Source organism: Poecilia latipinna, unplaced genomic scaffold, assembly GCF_001443285.1.
Source record: "Poecilia latipinna isolate Pla-1442-1.1 unplaced genomic scaffold, P_latipinna-1.0 Scaffold897, whole genome shotgun sequence".
Classification (NCBI taxonomy): Eukaryota; Metazoa; Chordata; class Actinopteri; order Cyprinodontiformes; family Poeciliidae; genus Poecilia; species Poecilia latipinna.
The window spans coordinates 125,219-151,926 of NW_015113513.1; the positions used below are offsets into that span (position 1 = coordinate 125,219).

The window sequence follows — 26,708 nt, forward strand, 5'->3', positions numbered from 1 at the left end:
AAAAAAAACATGAAGTCCATGTGCCATGAATAAGACATACGTCTGCGGCCATAAATAAATCACCAACAATCATTCTGCCGCTTCTGAGTTGAGGTTATACTGCTGTCCTCTGCCGTCTTTCGCATGTTTCCCTTTTTTGTATTATTATTTATTTCTTCTCGGAGGAATCTTCTTTCTTGGAGAAGCTTTCAGTGATTTTGTAGTACAGTCGAGAGTGTGTGTGTGCGTGTGTGTGTGTGCGTGTGCGTGTGTTTGGCCCCGGGGTGAGCAGAGAGACGTGCTCAGAAACTAACTTTGCCGTCGCCATGTTTGGAGCTAACAGGTAGACCAGCTCCTCCCCGCGCGCTGCTCTCTGCACGTGACGGCTTGATAACAGATGTCACTTCCACGACGCGGACAGAAGACGCGGCCTATATTTAGCCGTTTTTCCCAAAGTGATGATTAATTGAACGAGAGGGTTAAATTGGTCTCCGAGCGGCCGGATCATCCCGTCGACTCGTCTGCCCTCCTTTCTTCTTCCCTTCCTGTCTTCATTCACTTCACTTCCAGTTTGAAGAGGTGAAAAGACTTTAAAAGCACCCCGAGGCTTTAATTGTTTCAGCATGACTGAGTCATAATGCGGCTCTTGATTAGTCAAAGCCTATCCGTATTTTTTTTTCTCCGATATTCCTCCATCAGTCCCGTATTTTGTTGCGGCAGAAAATAACCCCGAAGCTAATTTAAACCCTAAGTACAGTGGTGGCAGGATGTTCTGCGAGGGCAGCGGAAAGCAAATACGATTTGACAGGCAGCAAACCGAGATTTCACTTTGAGGATTTGAGGGTTTCTTTTCTTTCACTTTCCAACTGTGAGTGTGCTTTCCTTTGTGTGTGGCAATAATTTCAGCTACTGCACCAATTTAATGCCTTCATAGGGATCAAGGAGAGAGAGTTGTCTTAAAAGAGAGCCAACACAGCATCTATTGTCTTTTTTTTTAGACCTACAGCGGTTTGCAAATGTGTTCACAATTCTTAGTCTCCATCCATCTTCTGCTCAGCTTCAGCTACCCTGCCCCCATGTCCACAGCATTGTGCTGACACCATGTTTTACTGTGGTGTGCGATGGTGTGACATGTTAGATTTTCACCGCATATTGTTTTACACATAGCCCAGAAAGTTAAGTTAGGGTCTCCTCTGGTCAGAGAATCTTCTACATGCTCGCTCTATGTTCTGCTGTGTGTTGGGTGGAGCGCCCCCATGTGTTGAGCCCTTAATGCTGAGTTAGTTACGCTTTTAAAAGTTTGCATTAAGCGCACTCAAGCTGAACAAGTGGTCTGGTGTTTATATTAGACGTGTACGTTGGTGCGGTATTCTCTGAAAATGGCCCATTGAAATGCCAGCGCAGGTGTACCTGCATTAAAAGAACACAGTCTGAATTGTTCAGTGACAGGTGGCACACAAGTTGCAAAAACTCAGAGGTTCAGGGACTCCACTACTTAATAGACCTCAGTCAGCCTAGGTCTTTAGTGTTTTGTTTTTTTTTTTTTTTTACATATCTGCAGTTAAAAGGCAAGAGTGGACCATTCCTACTGTATCTGTTGGCAAGATGTTAGGTACTGAATCCTGCCTCACCCTTGTGTTCATTGACACTTAGATTAGTGAATGGTAAGAACGTGCACAAAGGGGACAGTCTAAAAAGTCTGAATACATAATAGTGAAAGTACATTCCACTGTATGAAGTACTCTAAGAGCTCAATAAGACTAGAGGTGATGTTTACGTGTCGTCCTGACCTAGTTTCAAATGACCCAATCATTTTTCTTATTTCTACCACTTTAATTACAGCAAAAATTGACAATGTGACACTTTCAAATCAAAGAAACTTCAAAATTAAAAAGAATTCCTCAATAAAAAAAATATGTCAGCTCCCTGCTGTCCCAGATGTTGGGCAGCAGAAAACAGAGTTCATACTTGTACCTTCTCTGTAGACTGTGCTGTTCCAAAAAAGATGGGAACGAAGGCCAGCCAGATGATGCAGGTGGTGTACATGGTGAAGCCAATGGGCTTTGCCTCGTTGAAGGTCTCCGGGACTCCTCTGCTCTTGATGGCGTACACAGTGCAGGTGATCATGAGCACAATGCTATAGCTCAGACAGAGTATGAGCGACAGATCGGACATGTCGCACTTCAGGATCCCACGTGCAAACTCCGGATTCGGAGGCTTTAGCTCGTCGTAGTCAATGGTTGTGTGAGGGGGAACCACGCCAAACCAAATGAACACCCCCAGTAACTACAGAGAGAGAGAGAGAAGCATTAGACTGCTGCAGGTACCGAACTGATGATGTATGTCACGAAAACGTTTACCGGTTTACCTGAACCGAAATGAGGATGAAGGTGATAATCAGCTGAGAAGTGGGGCTGATGAACTTTGGAGGCGTGACTGATTTCTTGCCCTGTTCAAAGATCCGGTAGATCCGATTGGTCTTGGTTAGCATGGCGGCGTAGCTGATGCACATCCCGAGACCCAGCAGCAGCCTGCGTATGGTGCACACACCCGCACTGGGCTCCGCAATCATGAAGAAGGTGATGAGGTAGATGAGAAAGATGCCTGTCAGCAAGACGTAGCTCAGCTCTCTGCCAGATGCGCGAACAATGGGCGTGTCGTTGAATCGGACGAAGGTGGTGATGACTCCGGTCGTGGCTAAGATTCCCAGTATGGCCAGGAAGACGGGGATGATGGCCCAGGGAGAGCTCCACTCCAGCTTGATTATGGGCGTGGGACGACAGCCTGTGCGGTTCTTCAGGGGCCGCATGTCAAAAGGGCACATGTCACAGGTGAACTCGTCCAGCAGGAACTGGTAGCCGTCACAGAGCTCACAGTGCCAGCAGCAGGGAACGCCCTTCACCATCTTCTTCCTCTCACCAGGCTCACAGGGGAAGCTGCACACGGACTCCGGGATCTTGCGGTCGCCTCCTGACCACTGCATCTCCTCCAGCTATGGTAGATGTTCAAACACACACTCGTGTAACCAGTCTTGATTTCTGTCATCACGTAGATAACACTAATAGAAAATATTTTTTGCTAAATTTGACTGAGCTGAAAAACAAAACCTCACAATTTTGAATTTTCTACTTAGATTTCTGACTTTATTCACTCCAGCTGATTTTCTCCCACTGGAAAATGTTGGAATTTTCAACATTTTGAAAATTGTTGAAAATTTTCAACAATTTTGGATTATTATTTTCTACTGAAAATAATAATCCATTATTTTCAATGGATTATTTCCATTGAAAATAATCAATTTTCAATGGATTATGAAATTTGGATTTCATAATCCAAATTATGAAATTTGGATTATGAAATGTCATAATCCAAATTATCTTACAGGATGAAGTCTTCCATTGTGGACTGAAGTCCCTCTCATTTAGACTCACATCTAATTGATTTTTCATATTGTAAGCACAGGTGGAACATGGCACTAGCATGAGGCAAATTCACCTGGATATCAGCAAAGTTAGCAATAAAACAATATATATTGAAAATAGGTGTTATTTTGAAGGATTGTATAGGTTTTAGAGAACCAATGATCATTTTCTAACACCTGTGAAAAAATAAAAACAAAGAAATATTTTTTTTATTATATCACTATTATTTTTATTTTCTCTACTGACAGATTCTCTTTGACAAAACCAGATGCTTTTTTTGTTGGTAATTTCCCATTAGTTGGTATAAAAGGTCTGAGTGGTGCAGATATTTACGTTAAGTCGCAGGTGGTTTGTCCACTGGCCGATGACCCTGTAGCCGGGGTTGCTGACGTTGGACATTTGGTACTGGAAGATATCGTAGCGACCAGGAGCGTCTCCATTCTCATTGAACATCACCGCCGTACCTGCGCTGCCTGTTGTTTGGAGGAAGACTATTAAGAAGTTGAACCCACACAAGACGTGTGACAGAGAAACCGAGGATACCGAGAGAGAGAGAAAATGCCCACACACTGTTGAATACAGTATTGCTTACTTTAGTCTCGCGCAGTCATTTGAAAGCTAAGTGCAGGACGCTTTTTAGTGACTCCAAGCGTACAGTCTTTCAGCGCACTCTGCTCTCTTGCCCTAACGTGATTGAATGCTCCTCTCGGGTCCCCGCAGGCGCTCTCAATCAGAAAGTCTTCTATACAAGACAAGGTCGCCCAGGAAGGAGGAAAGCAGTAAATAGGATGCTTTCATAGAACACTCTTTTTTTTTCTTTTCATTTTTCCAAACTGTGACTCTTTTTCAATAAAAGACGATGGAGGGATGAAAAGCGGGAGTGTTGTGCGCACAAAAGGCCGAGGAGGTAGCCCCGAGGGGAGGGGAGGGGAGGGGACGCGCTTTGAAAGGAAAGCAACGTGTTGTGTTCTGCAGTTTGGAGCATAAGCAGAAAGCATCTCAAAGCTTTCATATTAAAGCTGGCCTTCCCTTCTGCCACTCTCCCCTTTAAATCAGCTTCTTTTTTTCTTTTTCTTTTTTTTTGTCAAAACGGCCTTTGATAGGTCTAAATCTTAATTGCCTTCCAGTTTGTCTTCTTTTCTGAACGTGACACAGGAAAAGGTGGAAAAATCAGTCCGGCGGCTGAGGACTCACCGTTAAAGTTTACAGAGCGAATGTACTGGAGGAGCATCCGGCCCTCCACGGGGTCCATCTTCTCGCAGACGCCCATGGAACCGGGACAGAGGTCCATGTGCATGCTGTGCAGCGCGTGGGCCATGGCGTACACGGCGTCGATGACAAACTGCACCTTGCCCTCTTGTTCGTACTGAGAGTCCCGGCTGATCCTTTCTTCGCCTAGCGGGAAACATCATGTCACACACACAGAGAGCCGAGGTTAAGTTTCAGACGTGTACGGTCGCTGTCTTTGCTGCGGATTGAAACCGTGGGCTCCTCACCTGTGCATTTCCGTCTGTCGGGGTCGTATTTTATGCCGGGTCGAGTCAGTTTGCACTTGAAGTCGTCCTCCCAGAATTCAGCAAACCAGATGTTTCTTCTGTTGTTTTCCAGCGACCTCGAGGTGAAGTACTGGTCAAAGCCTGGATCAAGAAGCATTTCGTATTGAGTTCAAGTTCATGGGGGTTTATACGTCAGTGAAACACACAGCTGGGGGGGAAATCAGAAGGGGGGAAAAAAAGTCATGTTTTTATACAAGCAAGTTTGAATGTGATTCTGGTTTCCTTAATTTAAATAGGACGGCAATATCAGATCAGACTTCTCAGTCATTCATGAACTATTTTATTGCATTATTAGTCAACTCATTGATAAATGTCATATGTAATATCCCATTGGATGTGCATCCAGCCATCCCAGATGTATAAATCTCGCATACCATCAATAGAGGCTCTTTTTGGCAGGATGGTGACTGCTCCTTCTGCCACCTCTTCCTGATCTTCGATGGGAGAGCTTTTGGCCCCCCAGCTGTCGGACCCAACAAACAGGAAGTGGCCTGTCAGGTTGGCTTTTTTCGCAGCCTGTAGTACCCGTCTGAAACACACAAAAGCAAAAAATAATGGATCATTCTCTGGTAGGTTTCGTCATCTCTCATATCATAACTGCGGCAGCCAGTGGATCTTGGCTCACTTGATGTCGTCCTCATTAGCAAAGATGATGACTCCGCGAGCGTTAGACGTCTCCATCAGTCTCTTGATGATTTTGTCGAACTCGCCTCGTCTGGGCTCTCTGGGGATCCTTATGGACTGAGCGATGCAGAGACCCCCTGCAAAACAGGCAGTACAGACGATGTTGGGACTGTACATCCAATTCAGTTCAAAAATACTTTATTGGTTCCAAAGGGGTAATTAAATAATGTGCTGTAAAAAGTATTTTACCATCCCGCAAATTTCTTGTGTGTTTTCCAGACACATGGTGCCATTTTATAGCGTAATCAAGTAACTGTGTTACTTTCAGTTGTTATAGAAATTCTACAGACATCAAATGCGACTTAAAAGAAACATGGCTTTGTAGTTTAGCGCCTTGTAATTGGGCCTCTATCTTTTTAAAAACTCCTGCTCTTTCTGAAACTCCGCCTTTAGGAAGTATTCACAACATGGCTCCTCTATTAACCCTTTAACAACAATTTTACCAGTGTTTTACCAAGAAGTAGCTCTTCAGCATGCACAGTTCCAGCAGATGTTTGCTAATTGCTGATGACTAGTCTGAAGGAGCTGAGTAGGAGAGGAGCTGCTCTGTGAGGCCGAAGGCCAGAAGCTTGGAAACTGCAGCTCAGAGGAGGAGCTGCGTCTCGAGGGCGGAGCTAGGTCCACCCAAGCGTTATGCACAGCTGAGCGGTTGCCGTGGGAGATTAAAGGATTTCTCAAACATGCATGAAAGAATCACAGCAACTCTCCAGGTATGATGAGGGAATATCATCATAACATCATGTAAAACTCAGAAAAGTTGATTTTACACAGTACTACTCCTTTAAATGTTCAGGTCATCAAACTAATTTTAATATCAAACGACGAGTAAAAAGAAAATCCACCTATTAAATGATGATTTCATTTATTAGGGGGAACAAAGCTATCAGAACCAATGCATTTTATTTCATTCCCATTGGTTTTTGAGCATAAATTATCTGTTCAATGTCAACAAAAACATCTTGTTCCACATGCTTGTTGTGTCCTCTACCAACTACAAGCAGGACTATTTCATAAGTGTTAAGAGAAAACCTATCAAGAAATGTTCAGGAAGTTTTCTTCATGCCACACTTCCCTGAAACACTAACTTTGTGAAATGCACAACCAACAGTTGTCTAGAAAAATCAATACATATAAACAGTTTTGCAGGGCTACATGTATGCTGTCAAATATTGATAGGAGGTGTACGTGGTTTAGTTGCTGCCCTGGTTTATCTCAAAAGTCAGGCATAATAAGTTCTTAGTAGTGTAGTCATGAAAGATTAAAGAATTTAGGGTCACGCAAGGGGCTCTGAGACTTCTACTAGCACGCTGCTCTTTAGCAAGTACACTGTTAAAGAGCATAATTTGGCACGCTAGCTTTTGGTGTAGCAGCACTAAGTACCATCAAGCGTGGCTGCAGGGAATTTACACGACTCCTTCTGTTTTTTCAGTGTGAAAACACAGCTGTTAGCTCTGGACTTGGTGCTAACATCTGACTCGTTACGATTCCCCGACAAGAAATCATGACCATCTGCTCAGTTGCACTGGTAAAGATGTGTAAACAGACATAAAAAATTAATCTTTTATCCCAGTTACGTTATCCATCAATGAAAAAAGTCTAACTTTTGAGAAATTACTGCCTTTATTTAAATCGCCAGCGGCACAATCGTTGCTGTTTTTGTGACTTGGCCAAATGTTTTGGGTCTTTATGAATGCCGATCCGTTTCCTGCTTTCTGACCACCACTTTTTTTTATTTTTTTTATTTAACATAATATTTTGAAATTATATAGAGTTCCTAATGCCACACCAAGAAACTTTGGAGAAGGAAAAAAATAAGTTCTTGAGATTTAGTGACCCTAAAATGCCATTCTTTCCTACAGTTTTATGTATATCTATTCCCCACGTGAACAGAAAGTGATTGGTTATTAGCTAGAATGTTTATAAACTCTAATCGACTTTAAAAAGTTAATTTGTTTAAAAACTGTGCTTGTTACACTTATTTTAAAACAGTTTTTAGCTGTACCCAAAAAGTGGGTATCTAACGTGACGTATGGGTGGGGTGCTACGTCAGGTGGGGCGCCAAAATAATGGTGGAAAAATTATTTCTAGTCAGCATTTTCTGAAGTTACTAGTAACAGCTGTTGCTTGTGCAAATTACACAATCAATAACTGATTAGGTGCCGTTCCGCTCCCACGCCTACCCCCATGTCGCTCGCCATTATTTCACAGAAAGACGCTCCAGACCCTTCGAGAATGCCCCAATAATGAGTTTGCATACACCTCAGAAAGTTATACCGGCTGTACCAAAAATTATACCATTAAAAACAACAATTCCTCAATTTAGTTATGAATTTTTAGGATAATATTCCAGAAAACATTAATTCATTTTAAGCCCTTGTACACATCTTTGTTTGTTTGTCAAAATTGCTATAAACGTCAAAGTGTTAGCATGCCCTCTGTGGTCACTGATGTATGACTTTAAATGGTTTTGAATCAATACATTAACGGTAGACCTACATGACAATGAGCTGCAATTGTTCATCATTGAGTATTAAAGGATTGCCCTCTCGTATTCCAGTCGTTTAATAAGCGAGAGCAGCGCAGCTCGGTGAGTAATCCCCCTCATTTGCAGAAGCAAATTTACAGTCTCACGGGCAGCGAAACTCGACCTGCTTCTCTGGATATCTGCATGAAGGAGTCGACGCCGCTCTCCCCGTAGTTGCCTTCAGAGGCCAGCGTGGAGACGTAGTTCCACCCCATGGCCTTGACGATGTCCAGCATGGCCTGGGCCTGGTAGGAGTCTGGGGGCACCACGCGGGAGAAGAACTCGTAGCGGCTGTTGTCGCTCAGCTCCGGGGCGGTGGAGGCGTAGCTGATCTGGGGGATCTGGGACACACACACACACACACACGGGACGGGTCAGCCGTGAGCAGAGGGGACGGGTCGAGTGGAAAAATGCGAGTGGCGCTGATTATTAGGCCGATGCGTGAATAAAAAAAAAAAAGGTAAAAAAGAAATGACAAGAGGATGCAGTGAGCCGTGTCAGAGGATGATGCACCACTTACTCACAGAAACACAAAGTCTAAATGAAGGCTTTCTATATTTATCCTGCCTGGATGTTGAGCATAAAAAAAAAGAAACATTTGGTCTAGATTTAACTCTTAGTGGCTGACATAGAAATTCAGATGCAACAAGCTAAAAGCATTTGTTTCTGGGTAAAAAAAAATGGATATGGAGATTAATTTACTAGTGTGCTACTTCTTTTAATGACGGCAGTGCATGTTGGCAGCCTTAACCCTGAACCTGCTAATGCCATCCAGGGCTTCAGCGTTAAGCCACGCTGAAGCCCTCCGCAGGGAGCAGGGAATGAGAGGAGGGGGGGGGAAAGGTAGACACAAGGGCTGGGGAAGGGAGAAGGAGAGAGGGGCGAGAACCATTTCACAGATTATCTGGAAGGATTATAGGGGTTTTAAGCAAATTATGGTAAGCACAGAGGGAGAGACAGCGATCAAGAGACTAGAAAAAGGTTAGCATTTCTCAGCTGTAAGCCATACAATAAATGTTGCTTGATGCAGCTCAGCTGTTTTGAACCCTCCCAAACTCCTAATTTCCTGCTTGATATTTCAAGCAACACCAATTTTTTTTTTTTTTTTTGGGGGGGGGGGGTGGGTTTTCCCTTCAACGCCCCAAAAAATGAGACCTCTTTTATGAAACGAAGCGTCTGCACCAGGATCACAGAGCAGATCCAAATGTTTGCATACAAATCGCTAATGAGCGAGACAACGCATAATCCCCAGCAAATTAATCCCACAGAGGCATCCGCTCTAATTCTGGTGGTACAATCAATGAGCCACATCGGTGACACAGCGATCCCCTTCGTGACGGAACATCTCGCCAAAACCTTCAAAGACGTGGTTCAGAGCGGGAGCGGCGGCTGTGAGAAGCTGCACGAATTTATGAGTCGGGAGGGAAAAATCTGCGTTTCCCGAGGTGGGTGTGTAAAAGACACAATGACAGATTATGTTTTTGTAATTAACTTCCATTAGAGTTGTTAATTCTTATATAAATAAACAGTGAAATGGGTTAATTATTGCAAATTGAACTGCTATCTCTTTTCATCCTTTCGCTCTCTGACTTGTTTTTGAAGCCTTTATATTTGGCCTAAATTTTAACACATGAACGTGTTTCGATAAAAGTCGGTGTATGTTGGGGTCACTGTGCCCTGCCAAGTGGTCAACGCCCAACTCAAACCGGATCTGACCAGATCTGTGGGTTTCTGAAAACATATTGTGTTTCTCTCAAGATGTTTGGTGTCATCTACGGAGAACATTTCCTGCCACATATTGGCTGTGTCCCCGACATGGCTGGTGGCAAACTGAAAACAGAGCTTCTTGTTTTTTGCTTTTGTTTTTTTTTTTTTCTTGCCCATCTTCCATAAAAAGGTCGGATTCGTGGAATGCAGGGACTAAAGGTTGTCCCGTCGATAGATTCTTAAATCTGACCTTTATGTTTCTGCAGCTGTTAGGCCTCTTGGCTGCTTCTCTGGTTTCTGCTTAGCCTTTAAGTTTGCAGCTATTTCATAGTAGCACATGTTTGGAACAAAAGTTGAAACTAGTGTTGAGTGGACATTTGTCAAGGCAAGAAGCCTTGTTTGCATCAGTCATTGCATAAAAATGAACAACAGTAACAATAATAATAATTATTATTATTATTAAAATGTAACTCACCCAGCCCGATTAAGATCAGTTATTCAGTCTATGTTGTATCTCAGACTAGAAGCCTCTGCAGTCTGTTGCTATCTGGATATCAGGAGCAAATACAGCATTTAGCTAAATGTACCCAACCCAGGTCATAAGTTAGCTTCATCCTGAATCAGCGTCATCCTGCTGCTCTGATGCTGTTTTGTTTTGTTTTTTTCCCCATCCCTCCATTGAGCTGCTGAGAGGTTTTTAGAAGAGGAGGGTGGGATCTGTGATTCTGTAGTTAACATCTGCCTCGACTGCAAGCCGCTTCTGTTTGGCTGCTGCCTCAACACGCGCTGCAACGCGCACCCCGACGTTCAGGCACGTACCAAACACCTTGTTTGGTTTTTCAGCTCAGCTTGTCGGACAACTGAAGGTGGGATTTCACAGAATGAGTTAATGGTGTACAGGGACAGCGAGTTAAAAATGCGTTACCGTTTAAATTTTAGTCACATCTTGTCACGCATCTTGTCATTTTATGACTATTTGATTAGAAAGATCACAAAGCAGTGTGTGGATTATGAGCCGAAGTAAAAAAAAAAAAAAAAAAAGAAAATGTTTCACAAAATTCAGGGCAAATTAAGTCTGAAAAACAAAGTGGTGTTCAGATTTGAGAGATGTTTGACTATTTGCCTTTTCAGCACTTTTTCTCACATCAGCTGTAGACTGACGCTTTCCTTAAAAAAACATCTGGATTCATACCGAGATTACATTCAATTCATTATGTGGCTTCTGAAGCCAATTACTTACACTGGATTTTATTTAGGGGTATTCTATTTAAGGGGACTGAATACATAAAAGTTTACTGATCTTTATCAGGGAGAATGTGTTCAAAATTATGTCATTTTCATTTTGTGCTACAGTTCTGCACCGTAACAGAGGATCCAGCAGTGAGTGAAAGAGGAAGGGCAGCTTCAGTACTGAGGGAGAAAGGCGCCAGAAGAGCTGATCACAGGTGAGTGAATGCAGCTGAGGAAGGGAGCAGACAGAGGCACATGAGGACATGAAAAACAGCTGGGGAGGTGAATCAGGTGAGTCAAAGCAGAAGGGGGGAAAATATTGAAACTGATACATTAAACCAATTAAACCAGCTTAAAGCAGAAATGATGAGGATGAATAAACTGAGATGAAGGAACAAACCAAAAATAGTGAGAAATGAGCAAACATGCAATCAGAACAGGAACATGAATGAAAACCAAAAGTTCAAACACAAACAGATCAAAACAAGATTGTACACAACATAACAACTCATCAAAATTCAATATGCTGATTTCAGACAACAAAAGAAAAAGAAAGAATATTATACATTATATTAACTCATTTTTAAAGCCAGAAGAAGTCTGTCAGCATCTGATATATATTTTTTCAAATGAATACCAACCAAGTCCTACTGGAACAAACACAGATGCTTTCAGTCAAATGGTGGGCTTTAAGACAAACAACAACAAAAACAAATATGGTGCTAAACTGGTTGAGGCAGTAAAGGAACCAAAATCAAAAGATAGAGACGATTGACAATAAGTAACGTTAGAAAAGATCTGGTCATTTTGAGAGAAGTTTTTAGTCAACCCATTAAATCTGAAGTTAAACTGAAAACTTGGAAACAATTCTACAATGGTTGCATTAGAGTATTTATAAAGTGGAAAATGTTTTCAATTTTTTATTTTTTTAGTTTTTGCTTCGCTAACCTTCAGAAATATCAACTAAAGCTTCGATTTCGTATCTGTCACAGTCTTTGGGCCTATCTAAAGTATCTACAGCTCACGCCTGGGTTACGGAAAATATATATGTTTTTTCAACTGAATTAGGACTATTTCGTACCACTGAATGCTAAATGACATCCATTTTTCTCAATCAGGTTTTTGTTCTGTAGCTTATAGCTCAAAATCTGATCTTCTGACTAAATCAATGACATTTTGTGACATTATCAGTTCATTTCTGTTAATATTTCTTATCCAAAAAAAGGTTTTGGGAGAACAGAGTGTATTAATTAAATGTTTTAAACTTGCATTTCTGTAAATTAAATAATAATCACTGATAAGGAGAAGTACATGTGAATTGAACATTACGTCTCCGTCTCTTTTCTGTCCCGATGGAGTCTCTCTTCCTGCTCGTCACTCATTGATCAGATTCTCAGGAAACCAATCCAGATGTGAGAACAAGTCATGCATTTTGATGCTCATGTTGCTCCATAGTTCAGAAAGTTGACCTGATTGATCAAAACCAAAGTGATTTTTGGATTGGGAACATCAAAATAACCCTAAATCAGATGAAAAACCCCAGACATTTTTTAGCAGTTTATCGCTTCCATCTTTGTCGGTCAGAAGACAGAGAATCAGGCCACTCAGCCGTTTCCCTTCATTAGCAAAAATAAGTACAGCCTCACCGCAAACAGTCTGAGCACGTTGGCCACCATGATGGACACGGAGCTGCCCGATGCCCCGATCACTCCCACCACCCTCTCCGGTTTGGGGATGATGGGGGTCTCTCCGTTGGAGCAGCGGACCCCCGAGTTGTCCTTCTGGATGAGGGCCTGGACGAAGGTGAGCGACTGCTCCAGGGCGTAGGTGTCCCTGGAGCAGGTGTCGAGGATCCGGGCCCCCAGGGTGATGTTAGGCAGCAGGTCGGGGTCACTGTTGATCTGGTCTAAGGCATACAGCATGGCCTCCAGCCGATGGATCCCCTTCTCCCTCTTGATCTCGCCGCAGGGCACGCCGGCAGGCCCCCGGGAGTGGACCGGGAAGAGCCCGCCCAGGGTGATGTCGCCCTCGATTTTGAGGCTGGACTGGGGCTGGGTGCCCAGTGAGAGGGGGCTGAAGCCCACCAGCAGGAGCCCCAGCGCACGAAGCCATGGACGGGACGCAAACAGCGAGGTGGAACGGCAGAGGAGACAGTATGGACCGGCCTCTGGCATCATGATGATGTCCAGCAGAGGTACTGGCAGCACCGGGCCACTCCGTCTACCTGTAGGGCAGAAAACAGGAGCAGTAAGGGCGATGAGTATTTCATTTCTCCCTGTTTTACGATATTATTCTGTTTTCTGCTGTAAAAACAGAAAACATAATGTCATACAGAAAAACATGTATGATATTCTGCTGTATGACGTTTTAATGTTTTCTGAAGAAGTCGTCGTTGAAAGTGAGAATTTGTTCTGAGGACAGAGGGTTCAGGTTTTGTCCTGTTACAGGAAACATACGCAGTGATCAGATCATGTCTGTAATAATCAGTTGTTTTTTGTTTTTTTTAAATAAAACGTAAGCCGTACAATTTGTCAAAGCAGAGATGTAAACAGTCCGCCTTCATTTATACCAACCTCGCAGCTAAAGATGGTGACTAAAGCGTCGCTCTGATTTTTGCAGCCAGGACTCAAACATTAGTCAGCACAGAGAGAATAAAGGACGGATTCAGAAAGAAATATGCAGCATTAATAAAGCTCTTCCCCTAGTGAGTCGAGCAAACGTCAACATTTCAGGAAGACAGAAACATAAAGAAAGCTGCTAAAAAAAAAACAACAAAAAAAACCTGAGAAACCTCTAAAAGTCAAGGAGAGATCTAGAGTTTAGAGTTGAAATTCTGGATCACAACTTGATTTCACTCTTCTTCTACCGGGAAGAGAGAAATTAAAAGATGGTTGCTATGGACACCCAGGTGTGTGAAAGCAAGGAGAATTTCAGTCTTTGATCGTTACATAAATCACAAGAAAACTTCAATGTGGGGGAAAATTTTGAAAATATCAAAACAGTTTTGACACATTTCAGCTACAAAAACCGAACATTGCCACTGCTGAATTTAGGTCACGTGTCAAACTCGAGGCCCGTGGGCCAAATCCGGCCCGCCGCAGCTTTTCATGTGGCCCTCTAGAATCAAGATTAAACACTGAGATTAAATATTATGTCACAAATCAAATCAATGCGGTTTTTATCTGCTTACTGCCAATTTATATCAATCAGTCCCTCCAGTTTTTGGAGAATTATCATGGAAATTCACACAAAATCAACAAATTAGCAATTTATTAATAATACATAACTGGGAGTTTATTGCAGATTTTTCTCAAACATTTTCAAAAATTTTCTCACTTGTACTAAACAGCTAATATCTGCAAATATTTCGAAATTACTATCACAAACACTTTGATTTTAATTGCAAAAAAACGCAAAAAATCACAAAATCCTGGAGGAACTGAAAAGATGTTCAGTAATACTTAATTTTAAGAATTCATTGATATTTTAAGAGTTTGTGAACAGGTTTTATGTTTTATCAATACATTCTGCCACAACCGGCCCTTTAAGAGCCTTCCTGATCTGGATTTGGCCCAAAACAAAAATGAGTTTGACACCCCTGATCTTGTGGTTGTATTATTTTAGGAACTAGCATTTGCTTGTTTTTTCCTTCTGTTTTTGCTTTATTTCATAACTAAAAAGAACAGAAAGTTGGCCAAAACAAGTGCATAAAAAATAAAATAAAATAAAAAAAAAAAAAAAAAAGGGCAGAGGATGAGGAGTTTTGTAAACAACCTGCATGATGACACGGAGAGAACGCTGGAAGCTTTTATCGTGAAGAGCTTAGAGCCGATGATGGAAAACATTGTAAATTTTGCAAAACCAGAAAACATCATGAAAACTGACGGGGCACTCCGTGCCTCGAAACGCCAACCAGGTTGATTATATCTGCATGAGAAGAGCGAGAGAAACAGAAACACCCACAGCTGTCTGTGGACAGTTTTTCTTGATATTTTTCACTCCAACGACGTTTGAAGTCATTTTATCTGTCCAGATTTAATTCTAACAAAGCTGCTGTTTTTGAAATTTTTGGCATGATTCTTCTCACATATTTAAATTCTGCTTTTGATTGCTATTTTAAGTAATGCCTAGAGTCAAATATATGATGTTTAGAATTTGAATTTAATAGATTGAAATCAATTTGAAATACAAGGATGATAGAGAAAGTAAGACAAATCGCTTTTTTTTTTTTTTAAATACACCTTTACAAACAACTTGTATGAAGATGTAAAGTCATTACTCACCTGCCCATTCTTCATGGATCACTCTTCATTCATTCATCCATCACAGGAGATTGTCCAGGCGGGCCTCCAACCTCGGTCCAGATTCGATGGGCTGCACTTCAAACCTGAGGCTCTGTCATCTCAGACTGCCTGCTCTGCACGGTTAGAAAAAAAACAACTAAAAAAAAACAAGTTAGAAAATATAAAAAAAAATAAATAAAAAAAATAACTGATGTAATTAAAAAAAAATACTAAATGAAGAAGAGGCTCTCGAGGGTTTTAGAGTGCGGCATCCTGGCAGAAGCAGAGGGAAGTGCAACATTACGGCATGAGAATCTCCAAATCTCTGCCAAATCCCTTAAAAGCTCTCCTCCCGTTCTGCCGTCCTTTTTTCAGCCGTGCGCGTCTCTGTCCAGAGCAGTCACTCCTCCCTCCCTCACTCCGGGGAACCCTCGCTCTCTCTCTCTCTCAAAGCACTAATGGCCTCAGATTGGGATTATCATGCAGCCGTCTGTGAAGAAAGCACTAGGTGGACAAGCTCACTTTTCTCTCTCTCTCTCGTGCAGCTGCAGCAAAAAAGAAAAAAAAACCTCCTCCCACTCCATCACTTTGAGAGATTAGATGAGCAGCAATTTGCTCTCTCTCTCTTTCTCCCTCTCTCTCACACAAACACACAAACACACCACATCCACTCACTATCACAACGTTGTCCACATGCACACACACACACACACACGCACACACACACACACACACAATGGCAGAGAATATCAGAGCACAGAACAGGTTTGTGTGCTACAGAATGTAGCTGGATTAGGTTTCCGATTGATTTGAGTCGATGCTCTGAAAAAAAAAAGAGCAGCTCCCAGATCAGTTTGTAGCTCATCTGTCAATTAGGAGCTCGGCTAAAGGATCGCCGCCACCGCCGCCATGTGCTGGACGGATACACACCCAACTTACAGAAAAGACAGTTTTGTATAAGGTACAACGTTTGAAAAAAAAAAAAAAAAAAACATTCCCCCCCCCAAAAAAAACTAAAACTTGGCGCCCTGGGCTACTGCCCTACCAGCCCAGGAGACACCAACGCTACATGCAGGAAGATAAATAGACGTTTTTTAAAATTATTTAGAAATAGGATTTTTGAAAGGTTTGGCAATTCAGAGCATTTATTCGAAATTGCTCTGAATTAACTTTAAGCAGATTTGATGAAAAGAAACCCTCTATGTGAGAACTAATATCAATTCTCTGCTATTTAAGTATTTTGACTAATTAAGTATTTTGACTTTATAATTATACTGACATAAAAAATCTCCATCTTGTTATTTTCTAAAGCAACATTTTTCTTAGTTCCCAAATGGCTTGTGGAAAAAAAATAATTGTTCTGTCACGTTTAAAAAATCTCAACAAACATACAACATGACAATATGTGAAAACATTAAGGAACGAGCATAACAAAGAACGCAACATTACATTTGTATTTCATGTTACTTTTATTTTCAAGTCAACATCTTCATTACATTAGAAAAAGAGACGGGATTTCTTGTTCTATGTCTGGTGGATGATCCTGAAATGTGTGTCTGAGGCTCTTTTGTTGAATATCTACCCTAAGAAAACTGATTTCTCCAAACCGTCTTCCACTTTGGTGTACTCCAGGTGGGATCTGAAGTACTGGCTCTTATACCGGGGGCTGTTGCGGATGTACTCCAGGTAGTCGGGCGTTCCGGGGCAGATGACGTTATCTGCCAACAGGATGCTGCCTTTCCTGAGGAGACCGCACTCCTGATTTAAAAAAACAAAACAAAAACTGTGTCATGGTGGAATGAACAGGGAAGATTTCAATCCGAACTGAAGTGTGTTACAACAAATGCACCTCCATCAGCTTTGTGTCGGGAAGGTAGCGATCTTTCCAGTGATCCAAGAAAACCAAATCAAACGTTTCTATCGCAAACTTCTCCTTCATTTTGGGGATCCAGTCGCCAGACGCTCCTTCTACTAACTGGATCTAGAGGGAAGAAAACACTCGGCTACGTGACCCAGAAGTGGATTTTTTATTTTTATCCCCCCCCCTCGTGCTCATAGTTCGCTTTAGACGTCAGGCTTTTACCTTGTCTCCCAGTCCTGCCCAAGCGATCACCTGGCGAGCTATGGCGGCGTTGTGTGGGTTGAACTCCAGGGTGATGAGCTTGGCGTGAGGAGGCAGCAGGCTGGCGATGCGCACGGTAGAGTAGGCGCAGTAGGTTCCCAGCTCCAGCACCGTCGCCGGGTTCACTTCAGTCACCACGGAGTCCAGGATGCACCCTAGGGGTCGAAGGACGAATAGAAACGTATCAGAAAGGAAATATTTTTTTTTCCTCATGAAAGAACAGTTATGAACTTAAAAAAAAAGAAAAGGAAAGAAAACTCGCCACCTTTCTCATCTCCCACATTCATGGCCCACTCCTTCTGTCTGCAGAACTGATCGATGGCTTTCACCACGCTGCGAGGGTCCCCTCTAGTGGCGTTCTTCTGCACTGCAGCCAACAGCCGCTGCAGGGAGCCAAGAAAGCAAAAAAAAAAAAAACAAAACAGGATCACTTTCAGTTGTGTCAATAACCTCCCACAGAGTAAAAAAACAAACTATTTTATTGTTTTCCATCACATTTAGTTAACCTTTTCTCCTCCTGAAGCCAGACCAGTGTTACACATGATTATGGAGGATATGATAACTGGAATATTTATAAGCCTGGTTGTATATTTATCATTTTCTTAAAGTCACATTACAGCCTTTTTGCTGCTGCTGTTGCTGCATACTGTCCAATCAGCTGGCCAGCTCAGTGACTGGCTCATCAGCTACACGTTAGCTTGTTAGCTAACCGGTGTTCCTTATGAAAGGATTCTCAAAGTCTAGCAATTTCTCCTGTGGAAATGCCGTCAGACGTTATGATGATTTCCTAATGTAACCATTTAAAACCAAGAAAGCGATAAATCGGCTGTGTGATAAATAGCCTCCAATTCCCTTCATTTTGGGTACATGGCAACAAAAAAAACAAAAAAAAAACATCTCAACATAAACTCACACATTCAAATCTGAATGCGACACATTTCCCCCCCAACTTGCTTATGACAAACCATCCACGAAATGACAGCTCATACTGAGAGAGCGAACTTTAAAAAAAGAAAAGCAGTGACATGAAACAAGTCGGGATTTTGCTGAGCTTGAGAGTTGATGACGGAGTGAAGGATTGCCCTCCGTTTTTCTAACACACGGTGTTTTGGTGCCCTTTGACCCATGAAGTCCCGCTCTCTTTCTGTTTACAATCAATACTTGGCCTTATAAGATTAGCTCACAATCAATATTCATCAAGATACTGTGTTCTAAAAATGACGAGTCTTTTTCTTTTCTTTTCTTGTTTCTAAAAAACAGTGCAAACTTTTTATTTTATCTAATTAAGACCAAATTAAATCAATGGTAGCCACCTGAACAAGAAGCACGGCCGAGTAAAATACCACGAACCATCGATGCCTGTTTGAAGGACGACCATTGGGCAGAGGTCTGAGGTCCGATGAGAGCCGATACTTTTACGGATCCCTCCAGTCTTCAACTTTAAACGCCTTCACTAAATGGACCTCGACAAGAATTGATTGGGTCTTTAAAAGAATCTGGCACAGGAATGAAGTTGCTCAAAGCTCTGCTGCTCGGTGGCGGGCGCTCCACGTAGAACCACCAGCAATGTGAGATTCATTACAGGCCGTCGTGTGTATTTTAAGTGAATAGCCGTGTGTAGTCTGACGCAGATGTTTAATAACATTCAGTCACTTGGTTTCCGTAGCAATGAAAGTGGCGACAGCAGAACAGAATACATCCGTTTTGTCAGGCAAAATAGTTTTTGTTCAGAGGGAAGAGGGGTGGGTACTGTAGCGCCTCCTAGTGTCTGTTTACGTCCCTGCTGTTGTTCCTCATGTAGTCATTTTCATAAACGTTGTGCAAAAACATATAATGCAGAAATCTGTTAATCATTTAACCAATTGTATTGTATGAAAAATTGAAAGAGTTCAATCAGCATACAAGAAGTAGGAGAGACGTTTACTGAACAGCTGAGTTTAAAAAAATAACTACAACTCTAATCTAGTTTATAGAGATTACAGAGGAGAAAGATCAAATCTAGTAATGTATCACTGTGATCAAAAACAATGCACTAAGAATATCTTATTTGCAAATGTAGCTATAATACAAACAACAATTTAACAAGATCCAAATTTCTTGAATTTCTTTTTGGCCCAGAGGACAACAGAGCAACGTGAGCAACATGTCAAGCAACTGGTTGCCACATCATTTAGTCTATTCGATACCAGTTTCTAAGAAGCATGAACGCTAAAAAAAAAATAAAAATAAGGGCAAATCTACTCCGTAGGAGTTAGAGTTTTTACTAAGCAGCTGTGTTTTAGTGTATTTTTCCAGATTACATGAGTTGTCGTCGTCAGTTTGTGCTTGCATGAAATTAAAAAAGGACCGTAAGCTTTTAAAAGACAAGAGCAAATTTATTTTATGACTGAATTCTTCCTCTTCAAATTTTATTTAACTGGGGGAAAAAACCCTCCTTGAGATCAAACATCTCCAACACAAAAGTAAAAAAGCTTCTACAAGATAATCAGTTAAAATTAAGGTAAAATCATGACAACATGTTTTTTGTTTCGGGTCAAATAAAGGTTGAAGAAGAAATAAAAATCATGACAACCAATTACTCTGGTCATTGGTTACTCTACATTTGATTTAAAATCGATTGAAAATCAGCCGTCTCTCTTTTCACTAAGTATCCAACTTCTCTCCATGTTCTAAGTTTTAGGGAGCCGTGTTTGCTGTGCGATTGTTTTGCATTCACTTCTTCTGTTTGCAAACTAGAAAATATTTCACAAGCCCACACTTGCGTAATGCCCCTCAAGCCTGAGCCGTTCTTTCACCCTATTCATGACGACACGCTGACATATTAAGGTAGCAGAATCTACATTCAGCCTTCGTGAATGTAAGGCGTAAAGATACGAAAGGAGGGAGAACGAGGAACCGAGTCTTTGGAAAGCGTGGAAACTATTTGGAAGGCGTCTCTGTTCTTGCAGGAAGGGTTTCGTGTTATCTTCAGAGGCAGGTGTTTTTATTTTGATATGCTTCACTGCACAAACACCAATCAAGCCTGGGTTGTTGAGGCTCGCCGTGTTGGGAGTAAGGTTTCACACCGTTAATGCCAAGTTGTGAGCTTTAAGAAGGCTCAGACAACGAAACCGCTGAGCTCAGCACATCTCTGCAGTTTTGCTGAGCCTGCTGAGCCCAAGAACTGTTTTCTTAGCTGACAGGAGGGAGTCCCAGCATGCATCTGTCCTGCCGCGGCTCAAACACCTTAACAGAACGGATCATCTCGACACGACGGGTTTGAGAGTTTTTAAGTTTCCCTCGTGTCTTTTCCTACAAGTTCACTCTCGACTACAAGAGAGTGAACCCAAATGAAGAGGCTGGGATATTTTTTTTACATGCATCATGTTGCCATGACGATCTGTGGTTTGCCACGGTTAGTGAGCAAACAACATCTTGGAAACCAGGGGCCATCCCAAAGAGAAAGAAAATAAAATGTGTTAAAGGGGCAGTATTATGTGTTTTCCAGCCACAAAGTATCAATTTATAGTACAATCAAGTAACGTTATTATATCCAGTTGTTATAAAAGTTAAATGACTTAAAAGAAATGTGACTTTGCAGTTTAATGCCTTGAAATTGGACCTCTGTCTCTTTAAGAAGCTTCTGCTCTTTCCGGAACTCCGTAAACGTTTGGCGAAGCGACGTTTGACGTGCTGAAGGCAAACATTCGTCAGAGCACCGAGAAACAGTTTGTATGATGAGCTCAGCGAATGCGCAGTTCCACCAGCTGTTTGCTAGTTGCTGCTGCTCCTGCTAGTTTGAAGGAACCAATAATGGATGAGGAGTGCTCCGCTACGCAGAAGCTCGGGAACACTCGGTTCCGCAAGAGTTTCAACGAACCCGAATGGTTGCTACGGGAGATTGAAGGATTTCTCAAACATGCATGAAAGACTGAAAGAAACACTCCAGGTACGTTTTTGATGGGGGAATAACATTGTAACGTGATGTAAAGCTAAAAAAAAGTCACATTTACACACTACTGCCCCTTTAATTCATAATGAGCCGTGTTCAGGCCATCCTGTGAAACTGGATATGACAGAAACTGGTACAACTGAGAATATATTAAGACATGGCCACCCACCTAAACAGCCAAGATGGTAACTCAGGATGAGCTGCCAAAGTCTGTACAGTCAGTCAATATTAGCTGTCCACTTCACAAATCTGGCCTCCATACAAGCGTGCCACTGATAAAAGAAAGCCACAAAACTTTACAGTTTGCCACGAGTCCTGCAAGACGCACTGTAAACACTTAGAAGAAAATCCTATGGTGAGATGAGAAAACATAAAAAACACATTTTTTCCACAAGTCAAATGCTAGAAATCAACAGTACACATCAGCAGAAGTGTTGACAGAAAGATGGATGGAGCTAAACACAAAGCAGTCCTGAAAGGAAAAGCTGTCTTAAGCTGCACAAGACCTAAAACTGGGTGAGAAGTTCATCTTCCGGTTAAAACCCGATTTCGTCTAAGGATCTATGGAAGACTTGAAAATTGTTCCAAACAATCTCACTGAACCTGAGCCGTTTCACAAAGAATGGGCAATATGTTCGTGTATCGTTTTCCTTCCACTTAACTTCCAAAGAATGTGAATATTTTTTGCAAGGCATTGCGTTTCACTGCTGAGACGAAAACAAACCAGGTAATTTGGAGCATCTAGTATCTCTGACACCTTCGACGTAGGTTTTGTTTGTTTATCGTGTTCGGCGAGCATCTAGCAAAGGCACACCTGAGGACGTGTGGTCTGGGTCAGTGCATTCAGCAATCCCTCCACGATGGTGTCGTGCCAAATGAGCGCGAGTCCCGCGTGGTACTGCACGACAGAAGGAATCACCCATCTGTACAGCACGTACAGCAGAGCGGCCCCGCCGGCGCAACCGTAGAGCAGAGTCAGCCACATCCTGTGAGAATAAAAGGAAAAAAGAAAGAAAATTGTACTGTTACAGTGTGCAGTGCTGCAATATTGAAAGAGACAGTGATAAACGAAGAGCAAAAAATGTGCAAGAGGAAAGATCAAGGGACTCTCGTGTCTCCTGTCGCCCTACTTGTCCCTTTGTGTTTAGATAATGAGATGGGTGTTTACTATGCAGGGTAGAATGCAGGAGCTGCTCCTGCCGCTGCCACATCCAATCTGAACGCACACACAAAATATATACACCACTGGGAAGAAAGTACCTAAAATGAGCTGCAATAATCTGTAACAAACAGCTGCTTTCCCCACACTTAGAAGCTGTTTAGCTGCAGCCTGAGGGCAGATGAAGCAGGGAGGGGAAAGAAGGAAAAGAGAGAGGAGAAGAGCACAGCTTGAATCTTAAACAGAACTCGTTCTCTGGAAAAGCAGCGAGGAGAGAAAAACCCCCGACTACCTTGGAGTAATAATGCAGCTGTGAAAGCTCTGTGGTAGCTGAGGTAATCCCTTTTGATTCAGAGTTTGAGTCGCATGGCAACTGGCTGGGGGTTAAGAGCTGTGTCACCCAAAGGCACAAAACTGAGACTTTAACCTTTTACTCAGGCTTTCTTCTCAATGTACTGAAATGCCGGACAAAACTGGTACCTTTTTTCTTTTTTACTGTTCAACTAGTCATTCCTGTTTGACAATCAATGTTTAAATTATAGCTGCTGTAAAAACAAACAAAAAAACACACACACACAAACACACAGAGACAGCAAGGCTGTTTGACTATATTTCTTGTGGCAAAATATTGCAAATTAACAAGTTAATCTGCTTCAAATGAACACATTTCTAAGTGCAGAAGGCATGAATCCAGATTGAACCACGCAGCCCTTTTAGCAACACATTAACAAAGTAACTCAAGAGTAACCATTAATCGACTCACCGTGCCTTCCTGACGATCTAACACGAGATACGTCACCCGTGTGATCAGGTGGAGTTCCTCCGTCCTCTTCTCACCTCGTCGCTGCTCCAGGAAAATGTGCTTTTGAAAGGCGGACATATGCCTGAGTTTACATGAAGCTAACTCCTCCCTCGTCTTCCTTCCATCCCCCCCTCCTCCTCTGCTCAGAGCTGCACCGAAATGTGGGCATGCGAGGAATGTGCAGCCTGCTGAAATCTCTACGCACCGCGGCCGCGGAAAACAAGACACATCTGTCACAGCTTTTATTATTTTTAGTCTTATGTGAGGAATCTTTGGAGTGGAGATTACAGCTTTACTCTTATAGATGTTTGGCTTGAATTGGATGATTCCAATAATAGCTGGAGCAGAGTGGTTCTTGCACGTTTTTATTGTAAAAATTTAAGATTTTATGAACACTGCTTCCCAGAATTCTCAGTCTTTTATGGTCATGTTAAAATATGAGACACCAGGAAGAACGGAAGATGAAGGAGAAACACAAAGTGGATGCAACATTGAGACTCTGATATCTGTGGCATAAAAGTATTAAAGTAGCAAATAATCAATGTAAGAAAAAGAAAGTTAGTGCCAGTCTTTACGGATGCCAGCACCAAACAACTACAGCAGGCAGAGTCCCTTTTACCAGACATCGTCTCATGTGTACAACAGTGTATCCGGGTCTTTGTACATAGAAAAAAAGTAGTACATTAAAACAAAAAAACAAAAAAACAGAAATTTGGAGAATAATCTCAGGAAATTTCTAAAAAAAAAAAGGAAGTTTCTGAGGTTTTTTTTTTTAAAGTTTGAGAAAAAAAATCTCAAGAAATCTTCCAGGAAAAATTATAAAATTTGACTTTTGAAACTCAGAAATTATTTTTTTTTGCCCAAGATTGATCTCAAAATTTTAGTTTTTTTTTTTTTAGCAAATGTTTGACTTTTCAAACTCAGAAATGGCAACGTGCTTCGCTTCTATAAACTATTTAGCTCAAAATTTCAGATTTTTTTCCAGCAATTTTTTTTTTTTACTTCTTGCTGTTGTTTTTTCTAGAAAACTTCTGAGATTATGCTCAAAATTTCAGATTTTTCCCCCCAGCAAACTTTAGACTTTCCAATCTCTGAAATTTCTAGAAAATTTTCTGAGATGAATTTTAAAATTTCTGAGTTTTTGGCAGAAACTGACTATTTTTTCCTCTTGCACGATGGCCCTGGTGACACGGTGCTGCGGTGCGTCTCTAGGCGGAAACCCAGGGGTGTTTCAAACACTGAGCAGCTGTGGCTCTTTTCTCTGGCTGCAGTTCCAACATGGTGAGGAGAAACGAACTGAACTGGAGCGCTTCCTCTCGCGGCCACTCGTACTTATCCAGCAGGATCTCCAACAAGCTCCACGGTTTCAGTTTGGAGATGTGCCGCAGCTGCCCTGAAGAGAGGGGAGAGGGGGTTTCTGGCTGCTCAGACCAGCTCGACTTTGTAATTACTCATATCATAAACCGTCGATACGGTCCAGTAAAAGCAAGAGAACCATATAAAATAAACAGATTGAATAAATTTCATGCATTTTACAAATCTGAGTGAGAATCGGGCTTTTAAAAATGTTATTCTAATAAAAAGCAGGATTGTGCAAGAAGAGAAATGCAGAGAAAAAAAAACAGCTGATGGGAGAAATAAGTCAATTTTAAGCTCTGACTGATTATTGGTCAGTCAGGAACTCAAAGGTTGTGTTGGAGCGCAGGCTAACTTTATCAGGTCGTGTTGATAAAGAAGAAAGAGTCGTTTCATTGTTTGCACATCAAACTACAGTCAAAGCGCTGAGATGCAAAGACTGTTCAAAACAAAAATATTAAATCCACCTTGAGAAATATCTGGGTCAGCTCAGGCTGAGCGGCTCTTTTCTGCGGAAAACACAAAAGGCTGAACAGCGTAAAGCAGAGGCTGGCGCTTTATTCCCTTGACCTTTGAAACAAACCCAGTCTGCTACGGGCGATGCTGGACGTTGAAATGCTGGCAGCTTTCAGAAATCCCAGAGTTCAGATTATCATCAACATATTGCAGTGAACGGATGAGGATAACGTCTCACTGAGGTTTACATGCGAAGCAGAGGGCAGCGCCTCGTAGCAGCAAAGTCATAAGCCTTAGAAACATTGGATCATAAGCTGCATCAGTTAATTGACTGACTGAAATATATGTGTGTATTTTTTATCAGTCTTGAATCTTCCAAAGCTTCTCTGAATGGCAAATTATCTTTGTAAGCATCTCAGTATTAACACTTCAGGTAGAGACTGAATGATTATATTAGATTTAATCACTAAAACAATCAACAATTAACCTATTAGTACTCACACTAATAAATCGATTAATAATTGAGTAATGAAAGGAGAAGTAAAACAAGCAAAAGCTACCTAAGTGGAGATTTTGAAAGGAATTGAGAATAAATGCTGATATTATCTTCATGTAAGTGTTTCTTTATATCTCAGGCATGTATTAACATTTTTTTAGAAGAGCACGTGTGTCAGTTTGCAACAATACAATTTTGTAGCCATGCTAATGTTGTTAATCGCTAACAGAAGATGCTAAATGTGCCTTAACAAGTGAACTCTCCAATCATTTTGTCATATATTTTGAATGCTGCTCGTGTATTTTCTTGTGCTATACAAGATAAATTATGTATGTATTCAAAATTTATTATATTAAAACTAAAATTTCCCAAAAGAGAAAAAGAGATAGGGCACAAAGAAATGTCTATATTAAAAAAAAAACACACTTAACTTTACCTTTCCTGTTGAAGTATTGTTTGGATTTTCTCCCAGAAAGGGCAAACTGGGACGGAAGAGGTCCGAGCAGCTCAATGATATGGGCAATATGATCTACGGACGTGAAAACATTCTGCTTAATGTTCATATTATTCATCTCAAACACACTGGTGGTAAAGTAGCTGAACACACACCTTCCTCCCGGCAGAACGCGGCTCCTGCCTGCGGGTCAAACAGGTAGTCTCCTGTAGCCAGCTCAAAGGCCTTCAGAGGACACAAGGAGACAATAGCAATAAAGTTATTCCAGCAGTGGAATAATGTTACTGCTATTGTCTCACTCACCATGCAGGCGGTGCTCCAGATGTCAGCTGGCGTGTCGTAGTCCGCACCAATCAGAACCTCTATGGAGCGGTACTGGCAGGTCTGAATGTCTTCACTGAAGTGCTTGTGCTGAAAACAGAGAAGATCTGCAAATATGATCCTGCAGTCTGTAGCGCACAGCTGCTTGATTAAACATAACGTAACGGGCTGGGCTTTTCTGACCGGGCTGCAGCTCAGAACCAGGATGTGAAGGTTTGTTTGTTTT

The 26,708-nt window shown here is 41.8% G+C and overlaps 3 protein-coding genes across 4 annotated transcripts in view; all 3 read right to left on the reverse strand.

Moving 5' to 3' along the window:
• The window catches only part of grm6b (glutamate receptor, metabotropic 6b), a 22,509-nt gene extending 6,446 nt beyond the window's left edge, over positions 1-16,063 (reverse strand). Inside the window, exons 1-10 of the mRNA XM_015048669.1 lie at positions 15,386-16,063; positions 12,749-13,326; positions 8,290-8,506; positions 5,583-5,718; positions 5,332-5,486; positions 4,898-5,038; positions 4,596-4,796; positions 3,735-3,874; positions 2,348-2,971; positions 1,954-2,265 (exon numbers count right to left, since the gene is read on the reverse strand). Of these exons, the coding sequence (XP_014904155.1) occupies positions 1,954-2,265; positions 2,348-2,971; positions 3,735-3,874; positions 4,596-4,796; positions 4,898-5,038; positions 5,332-5,486; positions 5,583-5,718; positions 8,290-8,506; positions 12,749-13,279 (2,457 nt within the window). The 5' untranslated portion in view covers positions 13,280-13,326; positions 15,386-16,063. The remainder of the gene's footprint in view (positions 1-1,953; positions 2,266-2,347; positions 2,972-3,734; positions 3,875-4,595; positions 4,797-4,897; positions 5,039-5,331; positions 5,487-5,582; positions 5,719-8,289; positions 8,507-12,748; positions 13,327-15,385) is intronic.
• A 772-nt stretch (positions 16,064-16,835) lies between these two features.
• comtb (catechol-O-methyltransferase b) lies at positions 16,836-24,070 on the reverse strand. 2 transcript variants are annotated; one of them, XM_015048672.1, is made up of 7 exons: positions 23,361-24,070; positions 22,569-22,654; positions 22,253-22,424; positions 17,773-17,890; positions 17,469-17,662; positions 17,235-17,366; positions 16,836-17,143 (listed from the first exon to the last, which is right to left on the reverse strand). In XM_015048672.1, the coding sequence occupies exons 3-7, from the start codon at positions 22,421-22,423 to the stop codon at positions 16,964-16,966; spliced, it is 795 nt and encodes a 264-aa protein (XP_014904158.1). In that variant the 5' UTR covers position 22,424; positions 22,569-22,654; positions 23,361-24,070; the 3' UTR covers positions 16,836-16,963. The 2 variants fall into 2 exon arrangements, with proteins under 2 accessions (XP_014904158.1, XP_014904157.1); XM_015048671.1 differs by lacking the exon at positions 22,569-22,654.
• Positions 24,071-24,283: 213 nt separating this feature from the next.
• LOC106957356 (SRSF protein kinase 2-like) overlaps positions 24,284-26,708 on the reverse strand; it is a 12,679-nt gene continuing 10,254 nt past the window's right edge. The window contains exons 12-15 of the mRNA XM_015048659.1: positions 26,465-26,572; positions 26,317-26,386; positions 26,144-26,236; positions 24,284-24,792 (exon numbers count right to left, since the gene is read on the reverse strand). Coding sequence (XP_014904145.1) covers positions 24,608-24,792; positions 26,144-26,236; positions 26,317-26,386; positions 26,465-26,572 — 456 coding nt within the window. The 3' untranslated portion in view covers positions 24,284-24,607. The remainder of the gene's footprint in view (positions 24,793-26,143; positions 26,237-26,316; positions 26,387-26,464; positions 26,573-26,708) is intronic.

Coding starts and splice junctions, on each gene's coding strand:
- comtb (XM_015048671.1), bottom strand. CDS start 22,423: ATGTGGCTGACTCTGCTCTACGGTTGCGCCGGCGGGGCCGCTCTGCTG. Junction 17,663..17,772: donor GAATGTGGGAGATGAGAAAG/GTGGCGAGTTTT, acceptor TTCGACCCCTAG/GGTGCATCCTGGACTCCGTG. Junction 17,367..17,468: donor GGGCAGGACTGGGAGACAAG/GTAAAAGCCTGA, acceptor TCTTCCCTCTAG/ATCCAGTTAGTAGAAGGAGC.